The following is a 15,844-nucleotide window of genomic DNA, read 5'->3' as shown; positions in this document are numbered from 1 at the left end:
GATACCTAAGCCAAAGTTTTAAGTATTTTACCAGGTATTCTGTTTATTAAGTTAAACACTTAACCATCTTTTTCATTCAATTGTCCTTTTGAAGTATTTTGCTCAGATCTCTGTCAGCCCATTGCATGTACATGGACCTTGCTCAAGTCTGGTGTGTGTGAATATACATGTATACACATAGTCAAACATGTAGGGACAGTGATTTTCCGTTTCAAAAAATTGCCTTTTCCATTTCAGAAAATCTCAAATTCCGTTTCAGCATGTCAGAAAACGGAAATTCCGTTTCCCCATAGACTTTGTACACACGGTAAAGTGACAATTCCGTTTCCACATTGAATAGCAAAATTACACGTACACTCGCACTGGTCAAAATTGTATCTGCTATTGTACCAACAACACAATAGAATCCCTTCTAATCGGATCTATGCGGATGTATATAATAGTTTTACAAAGATATTCAGCATGCATACATCCTCACCTTTCACATTATTAGCATTATTTCACAGTGAAATGATATTTCATCGATAATTTTGGGGGTTTTTTGACATCGTTATCATCAGTCAACGGCGTTTGCCAATCCGCCATCTTGGATTTTAAGACCACGATATCATGCTGTTACATCCTCAAACGTAGAGGGCAGCAACACACGACCGTATAGTTGGAACGATATAATATGTGTACAGTGCAGTGAAGCCCGGCCGGCTGGGTACGGGTACGGGCACGGGGTACAATCGAGTGTGCTGATGTCGAGTGCAGTCACGATGTGTAAATTGTCATGATTGTAGCGAAGTGAGATCGTGTTTTCTGGGGTTTTGTGGCCATCTAATATTCTCATTTTGTTGTGATTTTGAAGTAATTTGTGTTGCTATTCTGTGTATTTTGAGAGAAAATACGTTTTCTATGATTTTCCATTTGAAATGCCACTTTCCGTTTCAAAAGGCCCTTTCCGTGAATTCCGTCCGTTTTCCGCCATCGCGGAAAATCACTGTCCCTAAACATGCTGCGCACAGGCAGACACATAAATTGAAAAATCTTGCAAAAGTGATTCTTATGGTATAGTCACAGTATGTAACTTCATTGTTTTGCTTTTTATATACTTTGCTGCAATACACAGGATTTCAGTTTTGTATCAAAATAGAATACTTGATTACAGTTTGAAAGTTTAGGAAATTTGTTTAGAATCATTCATACAGCATGTAAGCATGTGGTGATCTCAAATTCATTGTGTTTTTTTTCATTGTTGCTCTACACTATGCCGTTTGTTTGTAGGTAACTATGAGCCTATAGCATTACCAGTGAGGGAAGGTCCGGGTGAAGGAGGAGCGGCAGTCAGAACGCAACCGTCGGAGAAAGCAATGGTAGATAAACTGATCCAGGAGTATGGTTTTAATCAGTATGTCAGCGATAAGATATCATTGGACAGAAACATTGCCGACCTCAGAAGTCAACAGTAAGTAATAATGTGTTTTTATATTTTTGTGGTAGAGTACATGTATATTCCTCAAAAGATATACTCTGCTAAAGCATAGATTAGTGTGCTGTAGAATGCCACCATTAGAGAAAGCAACGGTTCATCAACTCCTCTACATGTGTGGTTCATAAAGCAGTTTGTAAAGTTACGCACAACTTTACGAAGGACTGGAACATGTGCTTCGGTACAAAGTCAGCTACGTCGGAATATAGCATTGATTTAATCGCAAAAAGACGATGTATCGCAATCCATTGCTTGACTATCCAACTTCAAGAATATGGCAATTAAAATCTATGTATCAATTTACTTAGTTTGAGAGTATAAATTCTTGTGAATAGAAAAAGACTGTCTGCAGTGTAAGACTACAATAGGCCATGTACTATAGTAACCCAGGGAGCGCCGGACCGCGAAGCCCAGGAGCTTACCGTGTATTTACCCATACTCACGGGACAGGGGTAGATTATGGTCAAAATATCTAGCAAGATAAATTGTGAAAAGAGAAAATTATGCACTTACCACGATTATATGGATGAAGGTCTAACGAGTGGTAGAATCCTGACATCGATGCACAGACTTCAACCTCAAAAAACCGAAAAGTTCTCTCCTTCTACCCTAGTTTCGATCTACCCTAGTTTTGATCGGCCATTTTGTTATGATTCATAACAAAAACGGCCGATCGAGACTGGGGAGGAGAGAACTTTTCGATTTTTTGAGGTTCCAGTCTGTGCTTCGACGTCAGAATTCTACCACTCGTTAGACCTTCATCCATATAATCGTGGTAAGTGCATAATTTTTCTTTTCACAATTTATCTTGCTAGATATTTTGAACATAATCTACCCTTGTCCCGTTCGTATGGGTACATACACGGTAAGGTCCTGGGCGCCGGCCCGCCTGGGTTAGTACTATAGCTGCTCCTGACACAACCAGAAGGTAGCTGGATTAGCCTTCTCCAAAGATACTATGATTTTCTGATAAATTGTTTAATTTGGTTCTGTGCTTGCAGACTATATTTTACCCTATACTAATTTGCCTTCTTCAGAATGTTAACCGACTTCTGATAGTTTTATGATGTGACAGATTTATTGCTCATCGTGGTTGGCAAACGGTAAATTCTATTTTTTTGTTCCTTATTCTTGATATTCTCCTTCTGTGTTGAAAAATATACATACATACCTTTAACGATACAAGTTTGCACGGTTGACTGTAGGTTCAGCAGATTAATTGCTACTTCACACAACCTACGAGAGGTGTAATCATCAGGCAACTTGGCTCAAGTTGGCTCAGCATACTAGGTAACCAGTGTGCGCTGAGTGTTTATTCATTTTGATGCTTTTCAAATAACCGATACTCCGCGATGGGTGGTTTTTCGTTTTATCAATAGTTAGAGAAGATGCCACAGAATTAATAATATTGAAAATTGTTATGATTAATATTCTCAATACCTACAGTAAAAAGAGTGCATGGTGAGTATTGGTCGTGTCACTGCATTATACGATGAGTGTGCATGGTTTTTTACAGAGGATCTTTGAAATTGCATAACTTGAACTTGTTTTGGTGGCGGCATTTTGAAATGAATCCTGGGCGCTTGTTCAGCAGTGACTGCATATTAGCGTTCATAATGAGTAGTTTTTCGCTGAGGCACAGGCTACATCTCTTTGTCTCGTTGGAGTATGCTTGCGCATGGCTCGCGATGGACCACTTGATGGTATACGGCGTGTTGCGTCGACTCGGGTCCTAGATTAATTTTGACAGCTCTGTGCTGTTCTGGTACCTTTCGTTCTTCGTGAATTGCGGGTTGAACCAGGTTAGGATACGCTGCCTGTTTTTTTCTTTTTCGTCTTGGTTGGTCATTTGTGTAGGACAGGCTTTCTACGTATCCACTGGATTTCAGGGCGTTGTCGTACATTGGAGCAGCTTTCTTGAAGGTTTCTTCATCACAGGAGATATCTGATATTTGCCTGGTTATAGAGGCTGGGAGGTTCTTGGTGATTGATGGTGGGTGGTTGAATTGTTTGTGGATTTACATTGGTTGGCCATTTGGTCATTTGGCTTCCGGTAGTACTTGCCCTTGTTCATGTTGAGGGTGAAGGTATATATATATGTGTATATTATTTGTTCCTTTGATTCAAATGTCGTCATACTTTGAATTACGTAAAGCCGAGATTTCACATTGACCCCAGGTTAAAACTATTAAATGTCAATTAAAAATAGCAACATTTTGAGGGTGATATTTTTGTCATCATCATTAGGAGTCAGGTACAAACATGTATAGCAGGAGTGTTAGCGTCTCGCTCGTTTCTCAGTTTTGACTTCTAATTGATATATTAGTTTCATATCTTATTTGATCTTGTAATTTGTGCCATAAAAATCCATATTTCATTCTTCGAAATAGACATGAAATTTGCTTTGTCCAATTGATCGTGGGCTCAGCAGACACCGTGTCGCCCCAGATCGACAAGGCTCTATCCCTTTAATTGTTAAACGCCGAACAGGGTAGCAGCAACTCCCATCTTTTAATGTCTCTCGGTCTGACGTGGCCAGGATTTGAACCCCCAACCTCCCTGGTTGTGAGACGGATGCTCTACCAACTGAGCCAACACATGGGTTAGCCAATACATTGGTTATATTGCATGTGTATTCATGACATATGTTTGCTATAATTCGTATTTGTAGTTAATTTATGAGTTACTGTTTATCACTGTGAAACAAAATGTAAATAAACAAGCACATGCACTATATAAATTTTAACGAATGGTATCATATTGCGGAATGGCTAGTGGACATTTTTTTTTTTAATGCTCACCTGATGTGGGCCTATGACTGAATGGTGCGAAGCTCATGGGATGATCATGACCCCCCCCCCCCCCCCCCCGTAAAAAGTTTGAAAGATTGGTATTGCAATATATTTAGAATTATTGATTATTCCATTCACAATTTGAATTTTATCGTAAATGGAGGAATAATGTACCCTGCATTCAGCGAGGACTTACAGGGTTTTCTATGGAAAGTGCCTGCATCAGACCCAGATGAAGACTTTGTATGTGAGCTGAACATTCTGTGAAGAGACAGAAAAATATCATGCTACTTGTGACAATTCATGAAAGTTTAACCAAGTTTTATGTACATGTAGCAGCAATTATATTTATGAATAATTCATCAAAATAATGAAAAATAAAAATGTTTATGTTTCAAAACATTCAGTTCAGTCTGGGAGCCTGCCCCAAAATAGTTGACCCATTTTGACAGACTGGACTCAGCTGCCGGGTGTAGCCTCCACAGCCCCCTCTCACCCTCCCCCCCCCCCCCCCCTCCATCCCAAAGGGCCTCAGGAAATCAAAGCACTCACATTTCCAGCTGTTATCTGAAAGCAATATTTGCGGACAAGAATATTTGTGGGCAAGATATGGTTTGAAAAAGGGAGGATCTGTCAATGAAAGTAGGCTACAAACTCAAATATAATGTTTGGTTTACTTGTATGCTAAAACCTCTAGTTTAATATCCAGATGGGCTCTTTTTTCATTTGACAGGGTAAAAAAATGTGGTCCACTCTTTTTATAGCTAGGAAGTCTAATGACGCAAGTATTTGTTTTCACTTGGTCAAATTAGCTGTAAAGATTGTTTGAATAGGGTTTGTGCTTCCTCTTTTCAGGTCCAAATCAGGTTTTTGTGACTTGTTTATTTTAAAACAAGCCTGTGGCATTCTGACGTTTCATCAATTGCTGATCATAAACTCACAAATAGATGTATTTACGATATTTATGTTTTTCCAGTATATATCATCAAAGTGTCTTTTAAATTAATGAATGGGCGTTCAAGTCCGAAAGATTTTTTGTAAAGTGTATGCACACATGGTTCTTTTTCATTTATTTAGCATTCAATTCCATTTTATGTCATTCCTTTGAATTATTTGTAAATTCAATTTAGAGGGAAATTGTTTAAATTAACAACCCAAAGTTGTCATTTAATTTCGCACTGACTGAATGGTCATTCAATTTCGCCCTAAATACTGAATAATTTCATTTATAGGCACACATTCCACTTTAACTTCAAAATTCAGCAAGCATGTTTGTGTTTTATTTTCATTGTATGATGCTCCTTTTGTCAAACTTTATCTTATCTTTCTATTTTTTTCTCATCCTATCATTTTATTCCATAAATGAATTACATACATGTACTATTACTTCATTACAAATAGTAGGACCTAATACAAAATGTAGGTGAGTGGATTGGTGACCTTTGGTGTTTTTCTTTTTTCTTTTCATCTTTTTTATTATTTCTTTTTCTTTCACATAATTATGATTTATATTGTGTGGGGAAGATACTGTAGTATTGACCAGTCCATGAAAGTGGAACTAAAAGGAGCCGTTTTGCTCTGATGGTGATTGTCTGGTGAATAATAAATAGTGAAGATCCAGTTTCAAACTAAATCCTATATATATATATATCCATACTTAAAAGCAGTAAAAACACTCCCGGCCATATCATGTAATTGATTGCATATTCTTGAATTTGATTTCCTAAACGTTCGCAAAAAGAGTGGCAGAGCTAATTTGAAAACACTTCTTGAGCCATTTTAATTTGATCTTTTTTTTTTAACGTTAAGGTGAGATAACCATAAAATTCGCATATCAATGAAATTGATGTGAGTGAAGTATTTGGCTTTTGAAATGATGATCTCATAGGTCATTCAAATTTGTTCCAAATTGATTGATTAAATCATTAAATCAGATGAAATTGTGATGAAATTGGACAGGAAAACTTATATTTTCCAAGAAGAGCTTTTTCAAAGATAAACAGGAGATCTGTTCTAAATATCTTTAAATGATGTAGTAAACATGTTTATATTTGTTGTCTGACAATTTGTCAGTTCTGGGGGGTGTTATACGAAGGTTTAAGTATGACTTAAGAGTTGCGCTTATATACCGAGTTGCGTACGGTATGAAAGGCTTGACCACACTGGTCAAATCGTGTCATGAGGATGCGCACTACTGCGTGTCTATCAATAAGATCGCGGGTTGCAGATCATGTACGCGTCGGCATTTAAGTGCGACTTAAGTCATACTTAAATCTTTGTGAAACACCCCCCCCCCCACATCTTTGAATGATTGTGATTGGCTGAGAGGCACTGTTGACAGTAACTGTTGGATAAATCTTCCCACAAGTGAGTCCTTTCATGAAATGCTACTCAGGTGTGGTCAAGGTTGCAACATGACACCACATTGCTCTTTCATGAAAAAAAAATGCATGCCATTAAATCTGATCTCTCCTTCAAGTTCAGTATTACATAGTGTACCTTGAAATTTGAAGTAAAGAGGACCGTGTGAAAAGAGTGTCTGATCGTTCTGCCTCAACAAAGGAAACATAAACTGATCAGACAAAATGAGGTTAACCAAACTGGTTATTTAGTATTCTTTTTTAAAGTTTCGTTTCAGTTCTATTCAGCCCAACCCTTTTTTGGATTGAACCAAGTGATTATGACAAGTGAGAGATATGTTTGTGTCTCTCTTCTCAAGAAGTTTCACTAGGAAAAATGCTCCAAGATTTGGGGATGGATCAGGGTCAGGTTTTTTTAGACTGTCCAAGACATTTGGATGTACTAAAGCAAAGGGGTAATCTTGTCAGTAAATATTTTTCTTTTGGGCTTTAAAAGGGACTTCAGGGCCCTGTCTTACAAAGAGTTAAAATTGATCCAATCAATTGTCACTATGGAAATCCATCAGTGTCATAATATTTTTCTACAGGAAATTTGCACAATGTCCATTGTAAACAAAGAGGAGCACACTGAATTTTCAAGATAACAATGAATGCATGAATATACATCATAGCTACAAAATATTTTGAACAAACATGCATAGTAAATGTTGACATTGCTGGCCGTCCATAGCCGCAATCGATCAGATCAATTGCAACTCTTTGTAAGATGGGGCCCAGGTGTTTTGACATGGGAGGTAAGTAGGCCACCATTATATAAAGTTCAAGAGGTGGGAGGGGAAGATTTGTGAAGAATGAAATGAGCCAAAATAGTTTTCAAGATTTAAGGACTAAAGTGGGGGATCGAGGGGGGGGGGGCAATTGCCAGTAGGGATACTTTTACTTGTGCTTGAACAGGTCCTTCATGAAGCATAATTAATTCTTATTTAAGAAAATCTGATTTAAGAAAGATTAACAACACAGCCTTGTAGATTACATCCCACACTATCATCATGCCGATTTCATGGTGTTTGCACGATCGGCGGTCAAGATCTCAAGGGGGGAGTTGATTCCACCCCCCCCCCCCTGGTCATATAACACCCCAAAAAGTCTGATCTGGTTCTAAAGGTTTCAGATATTTTGAATCTTCCTTCTGATAGAATAAATCACAATAAGATACATTTTGTAACAAGGAAACATAAGATATTTATTTTATTTATAAAAGATAAACAGTGATTGCTAGCCAAGGATAATCAATATCAATATAAATTCAAGACAAGATAGAGTATTGATCAATTTTAGATTATTGATTGTTTATTGCTGGAACATTTGAAACAGTCTACAACCTACCGAAGGTGTAGAATACGACAAGTTTTTGAATAAGAAGGCTTTAAATGGTATATTCAATAAATTTATCTGCTTCAACCTTTGTAATCTAGAATGTAATGTTACACTGATTGAAATGTACATAATCCGGACTGCCGCCAGTCTAATCTTCATTTGTCTTGTCACTCTTTTGAGAGTGTGAAGTAAAGATCGAAGTGAAAGATAACACACCAATTCACCACAGGGAAATTTAGTGCCATCCCGTATCCATGGCGATGGCATACATCCTTATGTGTTTAGTAGCAGGGTATAAGATGTCAAGGATGCACTTGTCTTGAGTACATCAATTCAGGAGTGTTTGTATAATAGGAAAGCTTTGTTTAAGAAGATGGAAATAAAAATGAAAGCCTGGAGGAGGGTTGATTAATTCAAGAAGGAAGGAGATATTTGAAATATGCATTATGATGTTGGTATCAGTGGCGTTATGAGCCCAACATTTAGGGGCTACTTATGGAGAATTGCATGCAATTTTTAAAAAGTTTTTAGCGAGCAGAATTTTGACATTATTAGTACAAAAAGAAATCCAAATTTGTGATAGATTTTCACGTAATATACAGAAAGTGATATCATATTTCGCATTCTCTCTTTTTTTTCTTGGTCTTGAAAAATTTGCCCCCCACCCATCTGCATGCAACTGGTTGGATAAAAAAAGTGATGTTCTTGAGAATACGATTAAAATTGCCTCTTTGATGTGGCCAGAGTTTAAAGGGGAAGTTCACCCTGAAGAAAACTTTGTTGTAAAAATAGCAGAAATAATAGTAAAAATTATTGGTGAAGGTTTGAGGAAAATCCGTTAAAGAATAAGAAAGTTATTGGAGTTCAAAGTTTTGGATTTGTGACGTCATAAACGAGCAGCTGCTTCATGTGTTATGTAATATAAAATGCATGAATTTCAAATTTTTTATGGTTCCTGATGACTTAATTATGTTTTCTATTCATGATCGGGTGTGAAATGATTTGTCTATTGATATACAATAGGTACAGTGAAAACCATTTTCAATTTTCTGAGAAAATGACATTTCATTGATTTTTTACCATTCGCTATGTAGGAATGCTGCTCGCATATGACGTCACAAATCAAATAATTGAAATTCTAATAACTTTTTAATTATTTGATGAATTTTTCTCAAACCTTCGGCAATATTTTTTATTATTTTTTCTGCTATTTTTATAATAAAGTTTTTGTCAGGGTGAACTTTCCCTTTAATGGGCATTGCTGCCTGCTCCCATCTAGTAATTAATTGTACTTATAGTTCATCTTGTCTCCTTTCTTATTGTTCTCCGAAGTACCTTGAAACCAACACAACCTACTTGTAGGTAGCGAACCATTAAACTGGTCGATGTATTTCTATGGCAAGGAAAAGTGCTACTGACACTTTCAATTGAGTAATGTTACAACTCACATGCATAGCATTGGAATGAAGAATGATTGGAGATTATTAGGGTGGGGTGTGATAAATAGTTTTATCCAATTCCTACATGTATATTTTAATGTTTTTATTATTATTATTATTGATTTTGATTAGTTCTATTTTTATATCAAAGAAAGATATTCTTTAAAGTGTCAAACATCCAATTCTTACTGCTTCAGTTTACTTGTTTCATTTTTGTTGTCATATGTTCCAAGTATTGAAACTATCAAATACTACCCCAATCCTGGCTGAGCTACATACCATACATTATTTCCAAACAGAGTAATCTTTTCTTTCATTGTAAGTACTATCTTCTACTTCTACTACAACTTTCAATAAGAAAAAAATATGAATGCAGCTTGATTTGTGTGCACAATTTCTGTAGGCACTAAAAAAAAGGTCTGTGTTGCCTCTTATTGTAGCTCAAAGTGGAGGAATAACTAGGAAATGATGCTAGGCAAGTTTTCTGCATAGATACACTGTATGTGGCTTGGACTTTTATTATTTGCCTTTATCTGAGCTGCAACATCTAGGAACTACATTTAAAGGACTAGTCCACCCAACAAAAACTTGATTTGACTGAAAATTTCATCAAAATCTGATGTAAAATAAGAAAGTTATGACATTTTAAAGTTTCGCTTAATTTCACAAAACAGTTATATGCACATGCTGATCGTTATGCAGATGAGGAGACATGACATCATCCACTCACTATTTCTTTTGTATTTTATAATATGAAAAAATAAAATATTCTAATTTTCTCCTCATTGTCAAGTAAAACAAAGATTAATTCCTCCCTGAACAGTGGAATTAGCATTGTTTTAGTAGTGTTGGGTCCAGTCAAGTTGGTGTTTATTGTAAAATCTTTAAAAGAAATGAAATGTTTTATAATATATGCAATACAAAAACAAAAGAAATAGTGAGTGAGCACATCATTGACCTTCTCATTTGCATTTTCCTGAGTTATGCATACAACTGTTTTATGAAAAATAAGCAAAACTATGAAATGCCATAACTTTCTTATTTTACATCCTACATGTATCTTGATGACATTTTCAGTGTTTTTCTTGTTTGATTTTTCTCTATTCAAATCAAGATAGTTATTGGGAGGACTTGACCTTTAAAATGTGTGTGTATAGGGATTCATTCCTGCCAGATGTGCTCTTTTACTTCATATTGAAGAGGTGACAAATCTTGTCAATCTTCTACATTGCACCTGGTTCACCTCTCACAATCTTCCTTCTGCGTAGAATTCCCTGTGGAAATACATTTTAGAAATTTATGCTGTAAGTTTGGTATGCAGCTAAATCATTTAATGAACATAAGATTGATTAAGGTCAGGGCAAAATAGGTGGGGCTCAGAGCGATTTAACCCGAAATGCTTAAAGAAGCCCTGAAAATTGAAAAAAAAGCCCTTGAAAATTCCCACTCACTTCCATGTTTAAATCCTATCTTGTAGGCAGGAGGTTGTGAAAAGTAGTCCCCGAAAATGTTTTTTTCTTGATTAGGGTGGATACCAATATGGTTTCAATGTTTGTGAAGCTTTTACATGTATCGAATTTAGCATGGATGCTATACAAATGGAAGTGACCTCATAAGAAATGACCTTGAAATTTTTTATAATAAAAAGCTGAATGCTGTAGAGACTAGAGAGGTGTGCATGATGTCACATTATACAAGCAAACAATGTCCCCTGTTATCTCATACAAGCATACAGGCTACTTACTATTCATTGCTGTATTCATATTTTTGTTCTTTCTTTACTGTGAGTCAAAAGAAATATCAGTTTTCTCATTTCAAACTTTTTGCATGTTGTAATTTCCAGGATAAGGTTAACTGTTAAAAAGATAAAAGTATAGATATCTAGTAAAAAGCAAAATGTGAAGATGCAATTCCTTTTTCAGACACATGATTTATCTTTTAAAGAATTTCCAACAGGACAACAATAAATTCTGGCATGCTTAACAGTTGAAATACACTCTGTGATAGCTCATTTGTCTATTCATAGAGCTATTAACAGAAGGAGATCTGACTCTCTCAAACGCTTTGCCCCATGCGCGGCACCGCTAATCCCCTCTCAGCAGGGTCCCTCACGGCGCATTACAGAGGCCGCTCGTAAATCAGATAAGGAAAGTTGATCAATACGATCAACATCTCGGGTGTGCGCTTGCGCAGTAGTGTTTTCACCCATAATGCATTTCACATCGGTTCACGAATTTTATGCAAACATGGCGGCTCACGATTTCAAACGTCATGATTTCGAAGACGAAAATCTGGTTTTGGAACCAGCTGAATGCAGGCCTGACCAGATTTCACAAAAAGAAATACGGGATAATCGACAAAGTACGCTGCATGAGCGGATCGACCGAGCCGGGCCTTAAAAAAAGATCAACAAAGGAGGCTACACGGTGTTCGACTTGGGGAAAAATGTACAGAATTGGAAGGTGGGGGGGGGGGACGAAAGAATGAAGGAGGGAATGAAAAGGCGAAAGAAAAGAGATGAAATGAGAACGGATAAAAAGAAAAAAATGAAGGGGAAAATGAAGGAAAAAATAAAGAAAAAAAGGAATGTTAGAATAAAATGATGAAAGATAGAATAAAAGAAAAAAACGTTTCCGTCATTATTTGAAATGAATTAAGAAGGAAAGAAAAAGAAAAGAAGGAAGGGAAGATGTGTGAAAGAAAACATAAGGGAGGGAAAGAAAAGAAGCAAGAAAAAAGGATGAAGAAAGAAAGAACAAATAAAAGAAAAATGCTTCCTTTATTCTTTGAAAGAAAGAAAGAAGAAAAACAGGAAGGAAGGGAGCAGGGTGACCAGATTTCACAAAATGAAATACAGGACAATCAACAAAAAAGATCAAAAAAGATACGCAATGTTAGACATGTGAAAAATATAAAGAATTGAAACGGAGGGTAAATGAAGGAGAGAAAGAAAAGACAAAAGAAAAGGAAAAAGGAAAGGAAAAATGAACTGAAGGGGAAAATGAAAAGAAAAAAATTAAAGAAAATTAGAATAAAAGGATGAAAGAAAGAATAAAAGGTTTCCGTCATTCTTTGAAATGAATATAGAAAGACAAAAAAAGAAAGGAAGGGAAGATGAATAGATGTGTGAAAGACAAAATAAAGAAGAGAAAGGAAAAAGAAAGTGAGAAAAAAGGGGAGGAAAGAAAGAATGAAGGAAAGAAATATTTTCCTTCATTCTTTGGAAGAAAGAAACAAACAAAGAAAGAAGAAAATAGGAAGGGAGGAAGGAAGGGAAAGAAATAATAAGGGAAAAGAATTGGAGGGAAAAATAAAATAAAGAATGAAAGAAAGGAGGAAAGAGAGGGAGGAAAGAATGAAGAGATGAGAGAATGACAAAAAGAGAAAATAATGAAAGGAGAGAACGAAAAAGGGGAGAGGAAGTGAGAAGGAAGCAAAGAAAAGTTTAAGGAAAGAAAGAATGAATAAATTCAGGAAATAAGAAATGGAAATTTGATAAAGAAAAGTAACAGAAAGAAGGAAAGAAAGACAAATGAACAGAGAGAGAAAGGTTCAGGAAAAAAAGATCGGAAATAAAGATAGATGGAACAAAAAAGGGCAAGCAGGAAAGATAAAAGGATGAACAAAGAATGATACGAAAGAAAGAGGAAAAAAGTTCAAACTTCAAGCAAACAAAAAATCAAGTCATCTCATATCAATTTGTTTGCGCTCCTTTTTTGCAGTGCGTAGCGTGTTAAATTATTTCCCTATGGAGAATAATAGAAAATACGCCGTTTTTGAGGGATTTGCTAAGATATCTCCCAAACGCGTCAACAAGGTGATCTATCAAAGCAGAATAGAATAGAGCAGATTCTCACCTTGAACATGTTATGATTTTCATTTAATTTTAGTCAAATTAAGTTCTGTCACTTTTGAGGTTTTTGGAACCTTTCTTGATGATTTTGGAAATCCATTTGTACATGAGCCAATGGGCAAGTGCGGGAAACGAAACGTTTGGTGCGACTTCACATTGTTGTAAAAAAATATATACGTAACAATAGACCCTATCAAAAAAAGACATTTTGCAGAAAATGCTGTAGATTGCGAATACCTAAGAATGATTTTGATTGGATAAAAAAAACCTCTGTCACTTTTCACATGTGCAAAAGCTTTTGCAATAATTGGTCACTATAGTTTGGCGGGTTCAGCCGATGGCATTGTGTGTACACAGTACACACGCATAGCTAAGCAACGCAGCGCGTGAAGAATTTTGCACGTTTTCAATTATTCGTACAGCGACGACTTGAGCGTATGTTGGATAGGACCGTACCATTTTTGACCGGGGGGTGTGCCAATGAATGCAAGTGATCAAGAATTAGTTACAAAACTGAAGGGAGTGAGAAAACAAGGAAAGTGAGAGGGAAATTTATGAAAACAAGTAATGCGAGGAAAAATGACAAGAAAAGGAGAGAAAGGAGAAGAAGTGAAAACACGCAGCTGAGTGCGCTCACGATATGTAAGTTGAACACCCCTGCACCGCAATGTAGCAGCCCGCCACTATACACGTAGACTGCCTGCACGATGCGAAGACAGCGGCGCGTATTAGTGACTGTGCGTTAAACGTCCCATTTCTATGCCTTATAAAAGGAGCGTTTTTTGTACACAACAAATTGATATGAACAAAAATCATAATGAAGTTGGTTGTTTTTTAATATATTTTCAGAGTTTTGAAAAACTAAAATTATTTAGAAATGAGCAAAATTTTAAAGTGAAACATTGTCAAACTAAAAAAATAGATGAAACAGCGGCATCATACACAACAAGACTCAAAACGAAGCTGAAACAACAAGATCTAGTTATGAAAACTAAATAATTTGTTCCACCGATTACATCTCCAAATTAGTTTCATTGTTATCTTTTATTTTGTTCTTTATAATAATCTTAAATCATGATTATTTTTGGTCCGAAAAATTGTAAAACTTCGCTTGTAATTTTTTCCAAATGACTTTGTAACTTAAAATGAATCGCCCTGACATAGAAATGGGTACCGGATGGTACTCCACGATGTGACAATCGCCAGAGAAATGCCCCGCAGATTCGTCGTTATATTATCGATTCTATTGTACTCTAACAAATGATCTTGGCATGAAAATTTAGCTCAAAATATGCTCTTTCATCTTATTATAATTTCTAAAACAGGTACGGGTAGGAAAAGATTTAACCATGGAAGAAAAACAGACATACTTAAAATGACCAATCTCCAACTTCTTCCGTTTGTAATTTTGTTGAGTCAATTCAGATTGCAACGTATTTGGTATGTATGCAAAGGGGATCATCTCAGAAGTTCAACCATACATAAAAGACGTACATCAGGAATCCGTACGAAGAGATATGGATGTTAGAAGAACAGCAAGTCGTGTTTCAATTTTGAAAAAAAAAACTGAGCTCGGGAGAAGTTATGTGGGAGAACGTTGTTTACGGCGGTGCCTCGCAGGGTCCTTCAAAAAATCTCTGACCAGAGATTTTATGAGGGGGCTTATCGCGTTATGTAAGCGTGCTCTTACTTTGGCCTGGCGGCTCGCCGATTGATGTTAGATATCGTTCCTTCGCCCGAAGGAAGCAATAACAAAGGATTAACAGAGGAATTGGAAGATGGTTCTCCTTCTCTGTTAGCTCCATGGTCTATTGAACTAGCGTGTGTCTAGAGGAATAATATTTTATCAGGAACAATATCTTAGATTATTCAAAATAAAAATCATTGAGAATGTGGTGAAAGACAGTCTTTTTTAAATTTGACCAGTCTTTTTTTTTTAAATTCAACCAGTCTTATGCAAAATTGTGATTATAATGATGATGATAATTATAGTGATAATGATGATTATGATAACAATGATGAAAAAAATATACACATTTACAACTTCTCACTCTTCCCCCTTTTTTCTACTTTTGCTTCTTCTTTTAATATCATTGTATTGTTTTATCACTGTTATTACTACTCTTATTGTAATTATCCTTTAAGAAAGTAGAGGGTTAATTTAACAATATTTTCCGCTCATTTATTTCCCAGATGCAAGCACTGGCAATATCCTGAGACGCTACCCACTACCAGCGTAATAATAGTATTTCACAACGAAGGCTGGTCCACACTACTCCGTACAGTTCACAGCGTGTTCAATCGTTCACCGCCACAGCTGTTACACGAGATCATTTTAGTGGATGATTTCAGCACAAAAGGTTGGTATATGGCCGCAATGTAAATTTGCCCTGGTTTTTTTTTTAATTGATTGGTAATTGATTTTTTAATTTAACAGATGACAGGCTGGTCATTTCACAGGAAGTTTATTTCACATGGGGGGGGGACTCAGTATATAATGCATGGTGGATATGTGCCGCGGAGGCGACCCCCATTTTTACACTGAAATT

The 15,844-nt window shown here is 36.2% G+C and overlaps 1 protein-coding gene across 1 annotated transcript in view; it reads left to right on the top strand.

Annotated features, from left to right (window-relative positions):
* LOC121418417 (N-acetylgalactosaminyltransferase 7-like) overlaps positions 1–15,844 on the top strand; it is a 33,197-nt gene that overhangs the window by 7,590 nt on the left and 9,763 nt on the right. Inside the window, exons 3-4 of the mRNA XM_041612263.1 lie at positions 1,270–1,450; positions 15,489–15,655. Coding sequence (XP_041468197.1) covers positions 1,270–1,450; positions 15,489–15,655 — 348 coding nt within the window. The remainder of the gene's footprint in view (positions 1–1,269; positions 1,451–15,488; positions 15,656–15,844) is intronic.

The sequence above is a fragment of the Lytechinus variegatus genome, chromosome 7 (genome assembly GCF_018143015.1).
Source record: "Lytechinus variegatus isolate NC3 chromosome 7, Lvar_3.0, whole genome shotgun sequence".
NCBI lineage: Eukaryota > Metazoa > Echinodermata > Echinoidea > Temnopleuroida > Toxopneustidae > Lytechinus > Lytechinus variegatus.
This window is presented reverse-complemented; position numbering and strand designations above follow the sequence as displayed.